Source organism: Temnothorax curvispinosus, unplaced genomic scaffold (genome assembly GCF_003070985.1).
Source record: "Temnothorax curvispinosus isolate PA1 unplaced genomic scaffold, ASM307098v1 QBEX01001170.1, whole genome shotgun sequence".
NCBI classification, from domain to species: Eukaryota; Metazoa; Arthropoda; class Insecta; order Hymenoptera; family Formicidae; genus Temnothorax; species Temnothorax curvispinosus.
This window is the reverse complement of record NW_020210950.1, coordinates 261,025-284,193: the sequence shown is the minus strand read 5'-3', so window position 1 is coordinate 284,193 and position 23,169 is coordinate 261,025. Positions and strand designations below refer to the sequence as shown.

Genomic DNA, 23,169 nt, shown 5'->3' with positions numbered 1-23,169 from the left:
ATCGGCCGACGCTAATAGCACCGCCGGCGGGTCAATGGTGTGGAGAACAACGAGAATGGCTGTGCACGATAACGCGGCGCGGGCGGATGCAATCGCGCGTGCGATGTCCTGAGACGCACCGGCCCGACACACCGTCGCGTCGCGTCGCGGTCGAGTCGCGCGTGCGAACGCATATTTGCATGCGCTCCGATGACTGTGTCCTGTGCGCGACAATGATACATGCGTATCATCGTACGACGATTAAAGCGGCGCGTGCCGCGAGGGGGAAATTGATTCGTCGCGCGCTGATGTTGCAGCAACTCGGTCGGAATTTCGTAATAAACGCGCCTCGTAAATCCCGAAACGTCCCTTGAAAGAGATCGCCTGGAACGACACGCGCGCATTTTTGTAAATTTTCCCGTTAATAATTAATCGCGCCTTCGTGGGCACGAGCTTCTTTTGCGATCGTGATTACTTAATTCAGTATCTTAACACGATGTGTTGATGCGATTTCTCACATGAGAAATATGTTACTTTTTGCGTTAAAAAAAAATTAAGGATCGTTAGAGCGAGCGATCTCTGTACATAAATGCGGTGGATTCAACAGTACATGAGTTAAGATATAAATCGATGCAGAAATTACCCGATAACTGCACCCTCCCCTCGCTCTATGATACACATTATCAGATAATAATTAGGTGTTTGCAGTATATGCATTATCGTGTAAGATCACGTTATTATTACAGTCAAGTCCAATTACACGCAATCGCATGTTGAAACATCAATTTGTGCCTGCCGCCGCGCATGCCGGTTCGCGCGATCGTCGTGAACGGCTATTTCATCGAGCTCGGCATTATAAATACTGCATAATTAAGACGTATAAATAACGCGTAATCATGTACATCGTCGTTTGGTATAATTTATCGCAATTTGTACACGGTGAAGCCGTGATATTGTTTTCTTTTGCCTCTGTCGAATAATTTCTCTATCGTTCCGCAAAACCTAATATCACAAAATAATTTAATTTGCTTCCATAATACTTAACATTAAATACTAAAAAGTAGAAAAATATAATAATGCCCTGTTCTGAAATTTTAACAAAATCTTCAATCTAAATTTATTAACATTCTTGTACTTGATATTAAAGTCAAACGTTTTACGACGTTTTATTACATATATATTTGTAATCTCTTTATTTTCCAATTTTTGAAATTTTAAAAGATTTACAAGAAACCTTTATATGGGTTCATAATTGAAATTATATCTTCCAGAAAAAGTGTCTTTATGCGAAAAACTAAACCAATGTAATTTTTACTCGCAAATAATAAAACTTTATATTCACTAATTACAAATTTATTTTAAAATATGCGTTATATATTTATGTTAACTAGAATTTTTTAAAGAAACTTAGCCTGTATACATATTAACACAAGCACCGCATAAAAATTTTTTCAACCTTTAAATTTGTCATAAAAATTCATAACAAATAATCATAATAATATATGCATGCATGCGATACGGAAATACCACTTATACAAAATTCCGCGCATGGTGCCATCTCAATAACAAGAGAAAGTTGTGCTATTCTTAAAGAAAACGATCACACGCAGCCGACGGAACATCGATCAACTCCTGAGAATTAAAGATGCAACGTGTACTACCTGTCTCGTCGCCCGAAGGAAAAGGGCGATCAATGCGGATAACATCGCAAAATCGAGTACGGCGGAGAGGATCCCGTGGAAAGGGGTATTAAATACGTGACCCGACTCGTTTTATCCTTTCCGCCGTTCAGCTTCCGCCGAACCTTAAACTATTTCGCGTTAAGAGGTGTGAAATGAAACCTATCGTCGTTACAACGACCTTCATAGCGCGACTTTACCTGAAAATTTGCTATAACGCACGCGTGCTAGTAGTTTGGAGAAAGAAAATTGGAAGAAATGGAGATGCGCATCAAGTTTAACGTATCCTTATCATCGTGCAGCTAAACGGCCAGCAATCGCCAATGATCAAATAAAAAATTGTTAAGAAGCAGCGACTTTACTAATACTCAACAAACGTCGATGGTAAATAACGTCATGTTGCTATATACCAAAACTGTCTCATAACGACTTGTTTTACACATTTGCATTCTTCTAATATACGTGCTTAAACCGTTATTAACAACAGTGACAGCTTACGACATGTCTTGTTATATAAAAAGGCATATATCACTATTTTCACTTTTAATTTTTGACATGCCCACACGGAGGGAACCTTTGCTTTTTATGCGTTAGACTGCGAATAATGCGTTTTGCGTACTTTCGTAATTTGTAATCTTTAATTGTAACTATGTAAAACTTTTCGAAACTGCACTGAAGATGGTCTGAATAACAAACGTTTCAGTCGATTTATATTAAATACATATGTGAATATGTGAATATCAACACGAACACCTAGTTATGGCTCTAATGGCCAATTTCTTCACCGTCGGATAACTCTATCCTTCGGTTAACCTCACTCTTCATCTTTTTCTAAGGGGACAGTTAGAAAGAGATGAAGAGTGAGGTTAATCGAAGGATAGAGTTATCCAACGGTGAAGAAATTGGCCCTAAGCCCGTTAATTTCATTTTATTGATTTTTAATCTTTGAGCCTTTTTATATTCATTTACATTTTCTTTCTTCTTTTTTCATACGATAATTGGAGATTCTCTGGTATTAAAATGTGAGCAATCGCGAAATCGCTTTCATTTAAAGAAGAATTACTTGAAAATTATTTTTTATAAAATAACTCTGATCTATTTACATTCAAATTTAAAATAAAAAACATTTTCGAGGACAAGGTGCGTTTTTAATTAGATTTTCATGAATAGATTGAAGTCGACGATATAACATTCATACATAATATTCGCTCATTATTAATTATGGTAAACGGAATTATTCACTTGATTATGACGAGCATTGGCGATCGTATCAATAGTTTCACGTCATGCTGTGTATATAGCGTGCGCTTTATATTGTATAGTGTAATATATAATATCTCAATTATAATTATGTACATATTAATAAATATGCACAATGCAGCATTTAGACCAATTCTAAACCAATTTTAAAACATAAAGGAATATATGCAAAATTAGTTTACAATTTTTCTGGAAGCTCACCGCATATATCAATAGCAAACTTACTGCTTTATTCAACAGGGAAAATTAGCATTCTAAAACTACATTTCCAGAACTACATTTCCATTTCGATATAATTGAGAGAGTTCTAGTTCTTCTTAAAAAGCTCTAAAGTTTCTGTTAAGAAAAGAGTTTTGCCTAAAGGTACTGGGATGCCTATTTCACGTTTCCGTTATACAATTAATCAAACAATTATGTAAAAATTCTGAAAATAAGACGCTGGCTTCACTGAGATGCTTTAGGCAATTATAGTTAAACGTGCAGGTGCAGGTAGAGATATATACACAGTAGAGAATCAAAAGCACATGAATGATACACGATGCGTCACAGCCAATTAGAAAAGAGCTGAGAGGAAAAGAAAAACAAAAGGAAACTGCGAAGTAACGTTGCAGTAAAAACCGGGATAAACTGCGTCCAACTGCGTCCAACCTCTATAAATGTATCCTCCATTTTTCTCAGCATATATCTACATTACAATAGGATTATATTTTTTATTAATAAATCCGTTCTGCCAACGGAGCACCATATAATGTTTTTTTATATACAAATCTTTAACGAAGTGAATTCAGCAATATTTTAAACGACGGCGCTATTCAAATTGGAAACGTTTAAAAAGACGACATGTAAATACGATCTTTTTTACTACTGGCGTTAAATCCGTTCGACGCAATTCTCTTTCATTTACCTACTCATCAGTAAACTTCGATGTCCGCATGCATTATTATTAACTTTTATTCGCAACTTTAAATTCATGAACGTCATCTAACTTGGTTATTTTTTATCACATTTTTTTTCAAGCACAATCTACATATTTATATCTTTCAAAGTTTACTTAATATTAAACAAATGTAACAGGAAAAGCAATTCTCATTTTCATTTTACGGTTTCACGGTTTCTAACAATTTTGTATACATATATGCATGTATATAATACATATTATAATAATACATTCGACAACATAGGACGAATAATATTCTTGACGCGCTAAGTTCAAAAATTCCATCTCAAAATTCTTATGTAATATTTATAAGAAAAAGATATAAATATAATATTTGTTCGGGTACATCATTCGCGCGCAGCGCGATATTCTTGTCGGGTATGTTCGTGTCATTTTCACAACCGTCTATCGTTCCGACTTTTACTCCAGATTTTCACGATACATCCGACCGCGTGTAACGCGTACGTGAAATATATATAATATTTGGAATTTTCTAGGGAATTTAGCGGCAACGCTCGTGATAAATATCACATTTCGCTGAGCGAACCAGCTGACGGGGGGGGGGGGAAGGGAGAGAGAGATTCCATTCGAATTCATACCGGTCGTACGTATATCCGGCTTTACGATCCTCCCGGCGCGGCGCGAAAAGTTCGCGAGCGTGCATCACCCGGCGCGGCGGGGGTGAAAAATCGCGAGGCATTCGAAAGGCGGGCGATGACATCGCGCTCGACGATTTGCGCTCGAGGGGATACATGCCGCGTGAAATTCATTTGACGCGCCATAACGCAATTCGATCGGCGAACCGGAGACAATGCCAATTATCCATGCGAACTTCGCGCGATGCGATAAATATAGCCCGTTAAATGTTCCATTTACCTGTCATACGATTGAAATACACGAGACAAAGTCTGATTATAGGTTTCACGCAAAACCTTCGTATTATTGACAGAGGCACTTATTAAACAGATTTGATCTTTAGTTATCCATATTTAGATATTCTCAAAGAAAATCTCTTAAATTATTTTATATAACGATTGATATTGTATCAGACGATTTAAAAACGTTTCCTCCACTTTATATTGCCTTCAGATAAAAGTTTCCTTTTTATCTCAATTTATTTATTTTTAAATAAAAACAGAATAAAAAAGCTAAGCTCCAGTTATGAAAAAATAATTCAAGAAGATATTTACACAATATTATGCATCCAAGATTATTAAATTCATGCAGATATTTTTGACAATATGTCACTTACTATTCGGGTCGTGTATCCAACGTTTCTTGTCTCCAACTTTCATTATGCGGGGGTCATCCTGAAAATAAGAAAGTTGACATGTTAGAAAAGGTCAATTTCACATTCACCTATACGCTGCTTAAATCTTATTTTTGGATATAATGGGACACACGCAAACATATGGACTCGTTGAAGGTCGTTATTTTCGCATCGTCACGAAATCAAGGGTAAGTGGCGTTTTGCGCCAAAATGCAGTTCGATTGATACGGTACGAAAGCTACCGGTACGAATATATACGTATGCACGTGAATAGAGAATATGACGAACGATCGTTCGTCACGTGCACGAAATTCAGGGTTGCCCGATGAAATAAGAACGCGTAATCCGTGTGCTCGAAGTTCAGGCCGAGGTCAGAGGTAAAAAGAGAATGGGGTGAAACGTAGTTCGAAGGGGAACGAGCTTGCGAGTTAGGCTCGCGTGATAGTTCACGTGCTAGTTTGCAACACATACTTACACAAAATTCGCAGATAATATCTATAAAATACCAATGGGAGAATACATGAAATGTAGGTTGCTGACCACGCTCTGAGAATCGACCGTAAGTTACTTTATAGGCTAGACAAAATGACGCAGTCAAATCAATTAAAGAAAGAATACTTGAGCTATTACGAAGTCACAAATATTCTTTGATCGATATCGACGCTATATAAATAGCATCGCGCGACAATCATCGCATGCATGGAATTATCGAAGAATCAGAATATGTGTATATATATATATATATGTGTGTATAAAATCTACATCAAGATACTCATAATTTCATAAGTCATAAAATTACAGTTTCTAAATATAAAGATCCTAAAATTTAAATTATAGATTATTTAAAATTTAGATTTTTATATTTCTTTTCTAATAAAACATGACAAAACGCCGGGATACATATACTTTACAACAGATTTCAATATGTAATTCTGTTATTTGATCTAACACATATTTCATTAAGCTAAATTTTATTCTTATTCATAATATATTTTAACGCGCATTTAATAATTTTTCATCATTCTTTTTTTAATTTAGCGTTCTTATTAAAACTACGGCTTTGCATTATAAACCGTCCAGCAAAATATTAAAATACGTAGTAACTTTATATTTTTATGCCATTGTTATTAAAGATAAAAAGTATTACGAAAAAAAAATTATGATATCGTACGCTTTCTCTGAGAAAATACACAAGCATTTTTTGCATATACTTTTACGCGCAGAGAAAAGGCAAAACTAATTATAAGAAGAACATACAGAATTCATACACATTACGTAAATATTTATTTCCTGGTTGGTTTCTCTTGATTCTTCGCAAGGCAGATTAATTTTTTTTTAACACACCTTGCATGCGACATGTGTGCACGCACGTATGTCGTGTAATTTGTACATTTTATATGTAACTTTCAAGATGAGTTTTCGGGAGCAAACTGTGGCTTCTTTTACACGCGCGACAAAGACAATTATAAAACTTCGATTGGAACCGAATGGATCAAAAAACATTTCGTAGGTGCAAAATAGACCGGGCGCGATCACAAAGTATCGCTGCTTCCCTCTAATTGCACGGTGACGTCCATTTCTGTGGGATTACCGGAGTAGAACCGCGACAGAGGAAGTGCGGCGGGCTGCGCTTCGCGAAAATAAATGGCACGTATAACACGGCGCCGAACGTTACCCCGAATAAATTGCCGCTGTAACCAGCTGTACGGTTCGCGCGAGAAAGCATCGGCAACGAGAAATGAAAACACACGCGCGGCGACGCGTTATTTCGCAGCAAAAATGATCGCGCGAGATATGAAGAGTCTTTCGTTGGCCGACAAGAGGAGGAGAGGAAGGGGGAGAGTCTGACGAAATAGTCCTACGAAAATAAAAGCTGCGGTGCGCGCTGTTATGAAATTACGAGCTCTATGAAAAACAGAATCATCGAGTATCGGATATGGATACTCGTTGCGTCGCGTTTTAACGTATCGCGGGTGTAACGGGGTACACGCGGGGCGGTGATGTTTCGCGACAACTGAAAAAATGGATAGGAGTGACTCGGTTGTCATCGGCGGCCGCCAATGAATCGGAAAGAACGTCGGAGAATTACGTCTGATTTTTGGGAAAAATTGGTCGGGAGACCAACGTAATTTTTTCGAATTTTTAGCGGCCGTCGTAAACCCGGCACGATAAATCGCGAATAAAATTTCTCTCAGTCGACGGATGTACGACCTAACGTCCTACTTTATTCCTGCGGACTACGTCTAACAAATAGTCCACTGCTTTATGAAGCTGTCACCTGGTCTCTTCACTGCTGCGCTGTTTTATCGGCCCTCATACGAAATGTTTAGTAGAGTGGAACGGGTTAAAAATCGCGGTGCAGCGCGATTCACACAATTTCACCGACAGTTGCCTTCGTTTTGTTTAAACAACTGTCTGTTTTTAACTTTTTCAGATTTTAATCATACTCGTTTTTAATAATTAATTGCTAATAAAATTGTAGCATTAAAATATATATCTAATGTTAATAAAATATATAGATATATATAATCTCTTTTTTTTTATTACATTCTATTATAGCTTATTGTCATAGTCACAGTCTATTTTTCATCATCAAAAAATAATTTTTATGTGTATGTATGTATTATCTGACTTATTTAAATTTTGCTGCATAAAATTTTCAATATAAAGTGATATTATACGTACCTACATTTAATAATGTATCGAATAAGAACATTACAATAAAATCTTTTTTATTGTAAAAGATATCAAAAGTACCTCGTTCCAATATGCATTATTCTTTATTTTCTTCGAAAAAAAAATGTGTATGTGTGTGTAAATTATGCAATTTTAATGTCATATCTTAATTTAATAATAAAGTTATTAAAAAATAACAAATTTATTCTACTCTGATTGCGTAATTTTGGTTAATGTAATATTACGTCGTTTCACGAATACCTTATTGTCTAATTTCTAGTCTACGGTAAAAGGGCATTGTAGAATCTACCCAGTAAATAAAATATACACCTGCAGTCTGGTTGCTCGGAGACCGGGCGAATTTGCCGACAAATAGAAAAACTGCGGCGAATTCCGGCTTTTACCGTTGTTAAATTTATCGAATTGCCGGATAAAGCTGAAAAACGGGCGGAAAATGCTAAAAAAAAAAAGAGCGAGAGAAAGAGAGAGGAGGTGCAACCCGAAAAGTCGCCTTACCGCGCGGACCGGTGCGCGCGGAAAATAGAACGCGTACCCATTTGAGAGAGAATATTGTTGTCGTAAAGAGTTTTATAACGCGTCGTAAGTGTATTAACCTACGTCTCAAAGGATGCCGCCATAAAACCGCGATCGTTTCTACAGACAACATATCCTTAAGATTTATCTGCAGCTTGGAAAAAATAAAGAATTTCGCTACACGACGTGTCAGCCCCACGTATACGCCCTACGTATACGCACCGATACGTGCGCAATATTTATTACAAATATTTATTTATTGATTTAGATGATACGTATGATTAATCGCGCTATTTATAATCCGATATTCAGTTTATATTTCTATTCCACTGCGATATCGATGTACGCCACCTTGTAATTTCCGCTATTTGTATTTGTATATCTAATAAATTGCTGTAGTAAATACACCGTGGGATACAACCCACATATTTATTCTGGAAATGCGACGGGCTTTAACGAACTGTTTTTATACGGGCTACACCACACAGGATGAGATAGAGACAAATATGCAATGTTGCAACGGGCGAGGACCCAAGGTTAATGCTACAAAATAACAGGAAATATAAACTGTTATCTTTTTTTGCAATTATATAAACGCAATGCACAAACATGAAATTTCTCTTAAGCTCCTTATATGACGTATGAATATGTCATTAGCGTTGAATCTCATAGGCGTGCATATATAGGTACCTAAAATTTTAAAGACAACTTATATGTCCGTTGGACGCCATTAGACGTCTGCTCGTTCTGCAGATAATATTACGCGTTGTCGCAATAAACGGTGCCGCGATGCGCGCAAGATACGATATGCGAGAGAAATAAATGTCCGACTCGTAGCTAGTCGCATTTTGCCAAGTGCAACAAGGCTGGCTTTCCGTGCACCGCGTTCATTAACAAAATGTAGGCGTCTACTGACAACTGTATCTCTCTCTCTCTCTCTCTCTCTCTCTCGCGCGCGCGCACGGAACCGGTAACCGCATGCATCTGCGCGAATGCATAACCGCTCGCTTTGTAATTCCGTTACTCTCCAGCCGGAATAATTCGCCACTTTTCCTCGCACATGGCTACATATAAATTATTAGCGGCCGCCGAAACGGCCTTTGAAGTTTGCGAAGCTTATACATTTGGACAGGAACGGCGTAAACCGTGAGACGAACGAAATTAAATCAGTTGAAACTGAACAAGCTTTTCACCTCGGTGTCACTATCTCCATCTAAATCTCATATATGCGATATATATTTTATAATAGCCGTATACGTATTTTATACAATTATGTAAAATCGAAGAGCCAGAGCTGCCTTTAGTCCATTCGAATACTACGGCGAGCTATCAGATTCCACCTGAAAATTGCCAATAGCACCGCAATCAATCGTGGTACGATTGTGCACCGTCCATATATAGTATTTTATTGTTACGAGCCGACTAGAGATTAATAAATCGCATTTATCTTCTAGCGCATATATTGTATAATTTTAATAATATTAAATTATATATAAAACTACGTGGAAACAGAAATAGAAAAACGCGGATTGCGTTAATTAAACAATTTCATAAATCACAACAAAGCGTTGGTAACTTTAGAAATCTTTTAGTCAATGATTTTAAGGAAGAAAAGAGAAAAATAGATGATAATTTTCAAATAGAAAACGAAAAATTGATATATCGCTCATTGATACGATTAATTAATGTTATACACAGTTTTTGTCTTCGTAAATACAAAAGTATAAAATGTTAAATGTTTGTATTACCTAATCTTTGACAATCTTTATGTTAACCGATTTATTATTATACCAAGCTTTGCATCGAATAATTTCACGTATAGAGTACCTTGTGTGTAATTAATTTATTCTTGCATTTATTGTTAATTAAACTAATTTTAGAATTCAGGATAAAATTCTATTTATAATTTCATGTATCACGTATTTTTTAGTGTGTGTGTGTGTGTGTGTATTTTAATATTATATGTGTATTTTCACTCTTCAAATTTTTTAAAGACACATTTTGCCAATTTAATTGTGCAGCACATAAAGTTATATATATAAACATAATTCTATTCTGAATTTTATTCTAACGTAAATTACGTGTAGATCATCTATAAAACAAGTTTAACGCTTTAGATATAGCAGAATTAAACATAAATATACGATACGTCTCAAGCGGCACCAGATAATACAAATTGCATCGAGTTTTTATGGCGTATGAAAAATAGTGCCCATCATACTGTCCCAAAGGTAATTACGTATTTCACTCCGTCCGTCTTATCTGCGCGCTTTATGTTCCTACAAGGAACAAGATAAATAGAATCTGCTTATCGATCTGCTGTGTACCGTTCCTCGACGCTGATGCGTTCTCGATTCGCTCAATCGGCGAGTTAATCCATTTTAAAAACACTGACCCGCGGAGGAGAAGTTGGACGAACTTTTCCATTCCGGCCTCATGGATAATCCATAGTTTTTTTCCTTCACGCGCTTTGTATATATCGTTCGGTTCAAACCCTTGGAGAAATCGTTACGCAAAAGCGCTACAACGGAACAAAGCACGGACGTTCGTCGAACTTTAGCAATTAGCCGCTCTTACTTAGTCCTTCTTCCTTCGTCGTCGTATTTTGTCGTGCGCAAAAATGTGACAATCTTTATGGTCTTTCTAAAGTAATCGGTAATACACATTTAATTTGAATCTTAAATCTCTCTAGCCAAAAGACAATTATAATAACTGTAACAACCTCACACACATGCAGCTAAGTCAATGAATCTATGATTGCACACTTTCATGTTGCATGATTCAAATATGGATACAATTTTTATATTATTAATGCATTGTTATTATTACGTGAATCATTACATTGCAAATTTTATTTTATGACTTAGATTTTCACACTTGAGAAGGACCACAACCAATGGTCGAAACGTCGTGAATGTTACAATTGATAAATGTGGCCAGTTAGATCGAGTAAAAATCATTTGCATTATTTACTAGCAAAGATAAGTTTCAAGATTTGATCATTATTATTATTAATTCTCGTATAATGTAACTGTGTTGCTAACATTGATCAGATATCGTTTTCAACTGAAATATGAGCTATTATTATTAATTCACGTGTAATGGATATCGTTTTCAACTGAAATATGAGCTTCTGAAGTATGCTAGGTATCATAAAAATGTATTACTGATTACTCCAATCACGTTTTTACAGTTACACGATGTGGACATGATAATTTTCAATAAAGCGCCGGTATTATTAGCGAACACGAAGTGTTCACACGAGTTTGCCTTTACAAGAGTTGCGAGCTGATTGCTCCCGCGAGATAGAAGAAAATCGTTCCTCGCGCCACGCCCATTATCAGTTTCTTTCGATCGGGTGAGCGCGGAAACGCGAATCTCGCTTTCCCATCGCGGCTCGCGTGAATTGCAAAAAGGATGGCGGGGATTTAGGTTAATCGGCTGCGGGTCCTCGACTGCAACGGCCCTCGGAGGGCCACGAAACGGCTTTGAAACGCAGCCAAGAGCACGAAATCGTTCGTTCGCTTGCCCGCTCGCTCGCTCCCAACACTACGTCCGCGTGGCCGCGGAAATTTCTCTATCCGATTAACGCGACAACCGCTTAAGACTCTTCAAAGGCTGCACGAATTGACTCGTACTCCCGAGCGCGACGCGAATCCCTCCGATTCGCTGCGCGCCGCCGGGAATCCCGTGGATTATACGAACCCATAAATATTACTTCCGCGATATCCCAGAACGCAAGCTCCGGTAACGGAGATATTCGAAAACTCAGGAGAAGGGGAAATTGTTCTGAGAAATTTCATTCGGACGCTATGGAAATGTAGCTTAACAGGTCGCAATAACTCGATGGAAATTTTATTATAAGGATTGTTTCTGCAGAGAACAATTACTGCGGTACATTTTATACTAAAGCTCACGTTAGGCGATTTATAACTCGTGTCCAGAATTCAGAACGGAATTCTATTTATAGTTTTATGTGTCGTGTAACACGAAAATCATTTAAAGTATTAGGATACGTACAAATATAAATATGTATTTTAAAGCTCGCTTTGAACGAGCTACAGTTCGAACATATATATATGTAAAAAAAAAAAACATAGATATAGTAAAATATATATTAAAACACATATACATCAGAACATACAATATAAAAAATTAAATAGGATAAATAGGACAGAAATGTGGCGCTTCTGTTTGTAATGTTTTACGGTGTATTTTGAGACATACGTATTTTGTTTTGTAATATATAATACTATAATATATAATAATTTTATATATGTACGTATTCTAATTCAATTTTTCGCACGGCAAATAAAATTATAAATCGTTTAAAGTGGGTTTGATTATATATAATTACATGTATCTTGACAAAATATATGATAAGCCCTTATTAAATCTTAATAAGAAATCTTGAGACAACAAATGCCAATGGATTAAATTTTAGATTTAGGACGAGACGAGATTTAATCAAATACAGAAATACGACGGAAAAAATAAATATTACGAGATGTGTTAAGACACTTTGCGTGTACTCTCTGAAGATAAGTTCACACGAGGATTCATGTAAAGATTAGCACTACTGCGCAGTGATATCGTAGTCCAGAATCCTTAGCTTATGGCAATCTTATTCGACTGTTGGTGTAAACTTAACGTGCAATGGTATCGTTATATTATAGTGCGGAAACTTGTAAGCTCCAAACTCCGGCGATATTACCGCGCCACGCCGGCGCCGGCGCGGCACGGGCGCGAGGGAGCAGCCAACTAGGAAATATCATTTGAATATTTTCATTTAATAAACCAAGATATTTCGGCGGAGAATGCTCCTTTCGGTAGGGAAATATAACGGATGGAAATTTGAGCACGAAATAAATGCCCTACATTCGAGAAAGAAGCTTGGTATGCAGGCTATACAATGACAATAATCTTTCATACAAAATGATATGTATAAAATGCAGTTATTCAAAAGTTGACGGTTATTAAGCAACGTAATATAAAAGCGCTTAATCTGATGTAAAAAATATTTCGCATATTACGAAAAAAATATTCACGTTTATAATTTTCTATCAAAGAGAGGTATGTATTTTCATAAATCAAGAGAACAAATATGCGCGTGATTAACTGCAGTCAAATGGATGATACTGAAGAATTTTAAAATTCATTCCAAATTGCATAACATAATTCACGTTTACTATTTCACCATAAGCAGAATTTATTATGAAACATTTCTCTGCCGTGTATCATATTTTTTTAAATATGCAGTTTTTATATTCTTTCGCAAATGGAAGTGCAGCGTCGTCGTTTTATTTATCGTTCTACTGTTTTTAGCAAAATTGTTCTAGCATTGCAAAATTGTTCTGCAGGCGTTTTACATTTACATTGCTGAAGCACGATACTGTTGAAACACTGAATGCTATTCCGCGACATGCTGACAGATTTGTAATTGCCCTTTACTGAGTCATTACTCGGTATATTTTTTTCGTATAGTATTTTGTAATTTTTATATTTATAGGTAGATTTTAAATTTTCGACTGCAATTCCGACGTTTTTATGTTGACAAAACGGACATCGCCGGACAATGAAACGCGCGACGGAATTAAACAGCAATTACAATTCGTGATAATAGTTGCCGTATTTCCGAGAGATATTTGTCCGCGATGGCCATCTAAAAAATGAAATCGCATTTCCTCAATAATTGCCAGATGCTCTCGCGCTACCAACTGAGAACGTTGAGAACGTAGGTATTTCGCGAAATGCTTGACCACATTCCCCATTCTCGTCCATATACGTTCTAATACAAATTGTAAATTATTATCGTCGTTATCAGCATTGTTTGTTGACGACGGGGTATACCGGGGACTTTACGAATTCGCGCCCGCGGAAGACGATGATCGTGGCGAAGCTATACGGGCAGCCGCGCTTAACCGAATACTGGGGTGAGAGGTCATCGGGGGTGAGTCTCCGCGGAGACCGAATTGCAGCGGAATGTCGCAGGGTCCACTATAAAATGCATTACCTCCGGGACACGTTCGCCATCGCGCTACGACCGGCTATATTCCTTGCTAGCGAGCGTTTCTACATCGCGCGCACGGTCGTCGATCGTAAATCAGCTTATCGATACCACCGAGCCGCGTTACTCTTCCCTTCCACCCTTCCCCTCCTCGTGCCGCAACAATCCCCGCCTCTTGTGTCCACTCTCTTTATTCTTTTCGTACGAAAAATCGCGTTGTCATTTCGCGCGACAAACCGACGCGTTGCTCGTAAAATCGTTGAGACACAATGTAAATTCACGGCGATTTATATAATTAATGTACGTAGCACAATATATATAATATTATATATCTTGGCAGGTTCATGATGCATCTCGTAAAGGCTCTTTGAACAACCGAAATATGTAATATGTGAATATCGCGCTCTTATTCAATTTCATTTCTTATACAAAATTACATCCACGACCTGTAACTCGTACATGTCAGAATTCAGGATAGAATTTTATTCATAATTTCTCGTGCCGTGTGATACGATAAATAAAAGAATTAGAAGACACGCATATAATAATATACACGCATACATTAAAATATACAACATATAAAATTCCACTCATAAGATCGTTTAAAGTGCCAAGAATTTTGTAAATATACTTTTATCAGTATAGAATTTTTTTTAAATGTCCTCACAATATAGATCCACATAAAAGTCTAATCTGTCAAGATTCGTTTTTTTGAATTTTTATCAATCTATGTAGACTATAATTGTAAGTAAAATATGTAGAATAAAAATTAAAAATAAAAGTTTATTTTAAAGTGGTACTTGGTTATGCTTCTCAAATATTATCATTGCATGTATTTCTATTAAACGTGATAACATTCATTTGTTTCGTTCTTTAATCATATTTATGCGATTAATTATTTTTTATGGTTCGTTGCTGTTTTTAATTATTATTTTATCATGTATCGGTATAGTATTAATTCCTATCGCTTATTATTCGTGCATGCATGAATAATTTAGATTTATATATTTCATTATACTTCCGCATTAAATTCGAGCGATTTATAATATATAAATTGCCGCGTATATAAGACAAGCGTCGCTTGGGGATTTATTAGCGATATATATTTTGTTCGCTATGATCGTAAATCCCTCGAGGATTGTCGTGAAAGTAGAGTTCTGAAAGAAATGATGACGGGCGTATGAGTATTCAACCAAGCCGTCGAAATACAGCGTTAATATTTTCTCAGCCAACTATTTTCTTTCCGTTTCAAAGAAAATCTGCCTCTCTCGCGTTCTTAAACGTCCGCGAATCCTTTTTTAAAGAGTTTCCCTTTCCGAGCAAGTCCTCAAAGAACAACGGAGAGCAGCAAAGACTCTTTTCGCGTTGTTATGCCAGTTCTGTCTTCCTCTGCCGATATTTATCTCGAAATCAGCCCATTAGTTTAACAAAAAAGATAAATTCCAAATAATTACCTTTCTTCAAGAGTCGGGAAAAACCTTAATTTTACGCTCCATTATCTTATCCAAGGAATTATAATAATTATAGAATAAATCTAATTATAATGGATCTCTATATAAGAATTTTAAAAATAAAACTGATCGGCTAATATTATATCAGCCGCGTATAAACTATCGGCAAAGTTTATTCATAGACAGTATCCTGGTTCAGCGACGTGACGAGCGAATTGACATAAAAATATCCGTACTTGCTATTGTAAACACGTATATCTCGATCGCCGCGTATTTTACTTTATAGCCTCTTATAGTTTGCACGTTTAGGCAATAAAGTATCCTACACATGTGGGTAATATAGCTTACAAATTTATTCCACCACGTACGAAGTAAAACTGAGCATGTATTACACAGAAAGAATATGTTTCCGTACATGAAAGATAGTTTATCCCGCTTGAAAATATGATCAAATTAGCAAAGTAGATGGGAAAAACGTTCTTGTTCACTCGCGAATGCTTTTGCAATGGAGCAAAAATAAATGACGAAACAACGGAAGAAAAAAAACTAACGCGATCACAAGCGAGAACGAGTCGGAGGACGGGGAAAAAGAATCAACGAGTGGAAAGTTAATCCACGAGAGAACGAAGAAATCGCGCGCGTATCCCGAGATGAGAAAATTCGGAACGAAAATTCGGGAGCTCAAAAAGTTAATTGCGACAGAGATGAGAGAGCTAAATGCAACAGATGTGTGCATTAGCCATAGTTCACGCCTACCGTGTGTATTACGTGCCACCAGCGGAGAGGCTCGCAGCGATGTAAACGGGCTGCGTATAATTTTCAACCCACCACGCCTCGAAAGATCATAGTTATTTATAGTTACGCCGGCGCGAGCGCTTGAACGCGCATTGCAAATAAGCCCGCCCCCCACGCCGAGCGCGACACGGCCGATTGTTGACGATGTTGGTGCGATCAACCCTTTCCCCCGTATTCCGAGACGGAGGCTCCGAAATAACGTACTCGTTTCTGTCTTCGATCCCTCTGCGTTTTTCTCGCCGCGCCGCAAAAGTATATACGTGACATTAAGAAAATCGCTATTAGCATAACGCACGAATCCCACTCGACTCGGCTCTAGCGGGAACACACCTTCGTTTGCAATTTGTAAGAATAATAGGAGCTTCAAGGCCTCTCGCCAATCCGCGGAGGCGGTCTCGACGCGGAATCAATCCGATTACCAATTAAGATCGAGACTTAATCTACGGAAGATCTAGGAACCTCTAATCGGAACGAGCCCGCATTTCGCTGCGAACGACCGGAGTGATGGCACCCCTTCGCGATTCTCTTCTTCTAAAACCAGCTGATTCGAACCACGGAATCACGGAAGAAAGATCGCTCGCCGATAAAAGCGATAAAAGTCATTTTATCGAAATTATTCCCAGGAGATCGCAAACTTGCCGGAAATACCGTATACGTTGCGCGAGCTAAATGCGCCTCATTTTTCGCTCGTCTCAAAACAGAGAAACGAAAAATTGCAGAACAGAGGTAACTCAATTTGCGGCATGCATTCGCAAAGAGAATACTCTTTACATAATTCATACGGAAATTCTTTGGATGATCTTATTTTGTGGTGAACCACGTGAGGTGTTCCCTTTGTAACAGTCCAAGTCGTTAATATTACGCGAATTTACTTCAAAATATAAATCTCTATTATTCCAAACAAACTGTAACAAGTTAATACTTAATTCAATAATTTTAATAATACTAAAAGAATTTTTCTTCTTTTTAATAGAACGTGTGTCGTATTAAAAATGTTCAATATTTTGAAACACCAAAAAGGAAACGTACACGTGTATACATATACGTTTCGGGTGCGTGTATCTGTGTGAATCACATATTTTTAAATAATTATAAAAAGGTATATTATTTTTAAAATTTCTAAAGTAAATTTACAGAATATATAAATATATGTACCTACCTTAAATTTATATATTTTTATATATCTTTTAATATACAATTAACTTGATATCTTAAATTAATACTTATTAAAAAACGAGCTTTAGCTCACTAAATTCACGAAAAAATAAGAGAATAAAGTCATCCGATTGCAAAGACTTTCTGAGAGAAACGTCACAGCGGCGAATGCCATATAATATCGTGAGATCAGCGCACAGAAAAAAAAAACCCGCATCATGTACCTTACGTACACAAAGAAATATACATATGTAGTCGTTCCATATTATCGCGCATCCATATTTACTTCTCACGCGTGCATGTCATCGCGAAAGCAGGGAAAGAAAACGCGCGACTCGCATGTAGGTGACTCGCAGTCGCACACAAGGTGGAAACATGTATGCGAGTAGCCGAAGGTGCCGAAGGTTAATACGAAGGGGTACTCGCACTCCGGAGCCGCGTTATTGCATGCATTCTCGTCGGTGGCGGCGGCGACCGGGTGCGCGCGACGCGTGTCGGCGCGAGGAACGCGAAATATATGTTTTATAGTTTGCTACGCGATGTTACGCCACCGCGCGCGTACACCGGAGTGCGCGCGTGATTCCGCCTGAAATATTGCGTCGCTTCCACTTCCGAAGGAAACTTAAATTCGGCTGGAAAATAACCATCTCGCGAACGAGAAGTAGCGTCGAGTAGCTATTCACGTTAAAAGATATATCGATATACTCGTCGAAACGAATGCCATGCGAGCTCATGAGGTTCGACGTGATTATTAATTGTTTATACAATTAAAGTAGTTTCTTCGCAAGAAGACAGTATCCCCATAAAAAAAAAATGAAATTTTCGTAAAAGTACTAACAATAAGTGTGTGAATTTGTAAAATATATTTAAGAAAATAAATAATTGTTTATAGGATATGCATAAATAGTCTTTTCGTAGGAGATAAGCTTTTCCTTCAGCAAAGAATTCAATGCAAAATTACGGTTTCAGAAATTATATTTTAATATAATAAGTCTGGAAACATTTTTAGATCCAAATATGTATCTCTGGAATCCTCTTCATACTAAATACTTTGCAATCTCTTACTTTGATGGATCATGTAGTACTTTAAAGTGCGTCGGTATCACTTCACCCTTTACTAGTTTACTTAAAAGCCTCCTAATAATCGTGACTTTTACGATAATATATTGTTCATATGGCATAAAATTTCAGCCTCTTGCTGATAGATCGAAATGTCTAAGGCTATTACGAAAAATCTTTAAGCGGGTCGAGAAGAGGTTGAATTCGTCGAATTACTCCTGAAATAAGGGATAGAGAAAAACCATTTTTCGGACCATGCCGCGAATATGCGAGATTTTGACGGCTAGAAACTTGTATGTCTCGAAATGTGTGTTTCTGCAATGGCGCGCAGCGCGCGTCTGTATTCGTATTCGGTTAGTACATACGCGTGCACACGTGTATACCAGACTGCATTTCGCACAATGCGCCATGCACCGAAACAATATGCATAAAACATAAACCACGTATACGTAGATGACGAGATCGGTTCATCGCGGAGAGCAGACGCTCGATCGGATTTCGCTCGTATATTCATGTAATTTTACGCGTCCTAAGACAGAGAGAAATTAAATAGATGAGAGAACGTGAGAACATTTTATGCAAATAATTACGTCAATTACGCGGCTAATTAGAGTAATTTTAAAGTTATTTAATAAAGATAAAAGCTACTTTTATATACTCTTAATGAATGTTCTGCATATTAAGCGAAATAATTAAATTTGCTGGAATAACAACAATAATAAAAATGATAGTTAATATAATCAAAGCAGGTAATTTCGATCAGAAAAATCCGATTGTTTTTATGCACAGATTACAATTACGATTACCTGGTCCGATGAACAGATTTGACAGAACGGTAATCGGAAAATAAAATTAAATAACTGTTATTTTGTAATAAGTGAACAGAATATGAAATAAATTAAACTCTATATATATATATACTATAAAAAAAATCATAATTTTTTTATTTTTATACATAATGCAAAAAAGATATACATGAATTTTATGTAAATAAATATTATAAAAAAGGATTAATAATTCAACTGGTTTTATAATTAATATACGTTTTCAAAATAATGACCTTATTATTATATAATAACAGCAATTTTCCGATTGTCATTCAGTATATCGTCAATATTATAGTAAAAAGTGGAATAAATTAAAAGGGTCTGTAATCTTGGATACTTATTTCAGTAAGGTATATACAGAGGGAAATTTAGAGAACAAACTAATTTCGCCATAAATGCATTGACCAGCTGAATTTTCCCGTTTATGCAAAACATCAACTCACATATATCCACCCGCATAATGCGACATGCGACAAATCCGGTTTACGTGGTGTATTCTTAGATACCTCCCTCCTCCCTCTCTCTTTCTCTCCCTCTCTCTCTCTCTCCGTCATTCTCGCATTAAACGCACACGGTTCCCCTATTTTCCGCCGACAAATACACCCATTACGTCTTTATTTATGAATCGAGTCTCATGCGACTTACTGGCGGCAAAATCCACTTTGTCGTTCTCTTTCAAATTGACATTAGCCACGTCTAGTGCACTTACAATTCCCGTTCAAACGAAAGTAGCACAGTCCCCTACATGGAATCAGTTTACACTTTGACTTCCCACATCAAAGACTTACGGCTAAATAAATAAAAGCAATAAGAAACGAAAACATCGGGAAGAATTGCGGAATTATTAGATCAATAAAGTTAGTGTTCACACATAAAGTACCGTGTAATTCTAACCAATGTATATTTTGACGCAACTACCAACTAATAAGAAATATGCTAACGACAAAAAATACATATAAATAATTTATTCAAAATATGTTAATATTGCGAACTAGTATCTGGAAAGTCAATTAATTATTCAAATATCATTTAAAGCGATAGATTCAATAAATAACAAATATTATTTCGTGCACTATTTTATTTATTATAGTGTACACATATTTAATGTAGTGTATCTTGTAAGATAAAAATTGACGCTTAAAATAATAAAAGAATAAAAATCGTAAAAGTCTCACACAAACTGTAATTGCAAAGTTGCTATTGCTTTTAAAAATTATATCTCGATTGGCTCAAGCTACGAATTAACACCTGACGAACTTTACGTCGACAGAAATTTCATCGTAATCTAATCGCCGAGACGTGTGAAAAATTATGAGAAGAACGGCTTCCAATATAAAATATTTGCAAATGGAAAGTCGGTCGCGTGAATTCATTCGAAGAACATATACCAAATATTGATTTTCCGCCCGAGACCGTTCTGCAGATGTAAGGATGATGAACCGAGCGCATTCGCCGAAAATGCAGTACTGTTCGGAAGTAGTAGGTCGGCGGCGAAAATCGATGCATTTTCCAGCAACAAATAAATTCTTGATGACAGTGCCACGCCGGGGTACAACACACCCGGAAATAGAATACCTTCGGCTCGTCGCTTTTCCGATTTGGCGAATGCGCATCGGTAAATGGAAATATCGGCGTCGCATACCGATTTTCATCCGCCAACCTTGTGGAAGGTCAACTCCATGAAACCGCAAAACTCTGTGTATCATCTATATCTTCGGAGAGATCACGCACGAAGATCAAGCTTTTCACCCTAGTTAGGGAAATTAAACAACTCGCGAAATATCGCGATCGAAATAAATTCGATGTTATATCTTTATCGTTTTCTTGCAATTGAGAATGAGATATCACCCGATCGCTAAAATATCTCAAAAGGGATTCGAATAACGGATCTGCAACGAAATCTTATGTGAAATGTTACAACACGTCGACAGGTTTTCGCAAACATTGCGAAACGTTCACGGCAGGATATCAAAGCGGAGGATGAATAAAACCTCGTCGATCCGACTCGCAATAACGGCTAAAGTTCGCGCGCGACTCTGACCGATACATCTTAAAGCCCCCGTAAAGCTCCGAAAAATCGACTGACCGATGAGTTTTGGAATTGCTTTTGCTGACCTATTCCACTCGTGAAACGAGAAAAGTGTGGAAGTCAGGGACAGTCTACAAGCACGGCCACCAATGTATGCACAACGAACGAGAAAAAGAGTAGAGGATGAGATGAAAGCAGTTTACAAAGCGGCTACATTATCCGCAAGAATTTGAAAGACTGAAAGCAATTCCCGTCCCTCGTACACAAAGGAGGGATCTACGCTTTATTGGCTCCGAAGCTCATCCTGTCCGTGCGACGAGACGACGTAACGGGGATGCGACAGCGAAGCGTGTTTTCGTAAAACGCCGAGGAACACGTCCTAATCCTCTGGAAATTGTATCAGGAAATACCCGAATCAGTCAATCCACAGAGCGGCAAGCCACGGTGCCGTTGCACGCAGCAAATTAAATTCCCTCCTATCCGCGATGTCCCAACTTGCTCAAAACAAATATTTTTCAGCAGTTTTCCAAGTATATTGAGATATCAAAGAGCCAGAACATGTCCCGATTTTCTTTTATGTGTACCTCTATATTTAATTAAAAGAGTTGGCGCATTTTTTTCTCGGTGGTATCTGTTATCGTGTAAATCTGACTCGGCAAACATTGCGGCCATCCATTTCGCGAGAGAAACTCAATTACAGAGAAATGCTCGCGAGTGTTTTGAGTATATCTGGGTACGACGGTCCTGCCGAATCGGTTAATCGCGCGGGTCAAGATGTTCAATTTTCATGACACGAAGCAAACGGGCGACCAATTCGACAATGTCCCGTAGATAAAGCAAACAGAAAGCGAATTCGAACGGATGACGATGTCAGGGACAAGGATATCCGGCCTGGGATACTCGGGAGCCGTTAGATTCCTGTCGGGCAGGACAAACAAACCTGCCGACGCGACGCAACTCCGAGGAACTGGAACTGAGGGAACATAAATGGATTTGCGAGGACGAAATTGCGAAACGGCAGGAAGCGACGGCCGAAATTCACCACCACCACTATCGCGCATCGGCCGAGTCCGCCGTCTCGATTGCTACCGGTCGATCGGTGCAGTCTGGAAGCAGAATTGCTCTAAAAGTCGCTTAATGCAGTTAAAATAAATGGCTGGCTTGAATTAAGTAAAACGAGCCTAACGGTTTATTTTATATTTGGTATAAAGACACTACAATCAAAATCGAAATTTGATAAAATGTTGCGTCAAAGTAGCGCATAATCTATTGAGCTATTAATGAATAATTATTTTAATATAATTAAAAGAGCAGAAATTTATTAAGCTGCTGATAATTATTTTTTATCCATGCTTTGTAAGAAAGTTTCTAATTTTCTTTCTAAATGTAAAAAATAAATTTTTAACATAACTTTTAACGCATACGCGACATAATCAACTAGAATCGGTTGAAGTCAGCATTTATTTTTTATGCTTAGATATTAATATTAAATTCATCCACTATATTATGAA

At 37.3% G+C, this 23,169-nt stretch overlaps 1 protein-coding gene across 1 annotated transcript in view; it reads right to left on the bottom strand.

The window, feature by feature from the left end:
• The window catches only part of LOC112460430 (proteoglycan Cow), a 110,984-nt gene that overhangs the window by 48,415 nt on the left and 39,400 nt on the right, over nt 1-23,169 (bottom strand). The window contains exon 2 of the mRNA XM_025025092.1: nt 5,108-5,165. Within this exon, the coding sequence (XP_024880860.1) occupies nt 5,108-5,165 (58 nt within the window). The remainder of the gene's footprint in view (nt 1-5,107; nt 5,166-23,169) is intronic.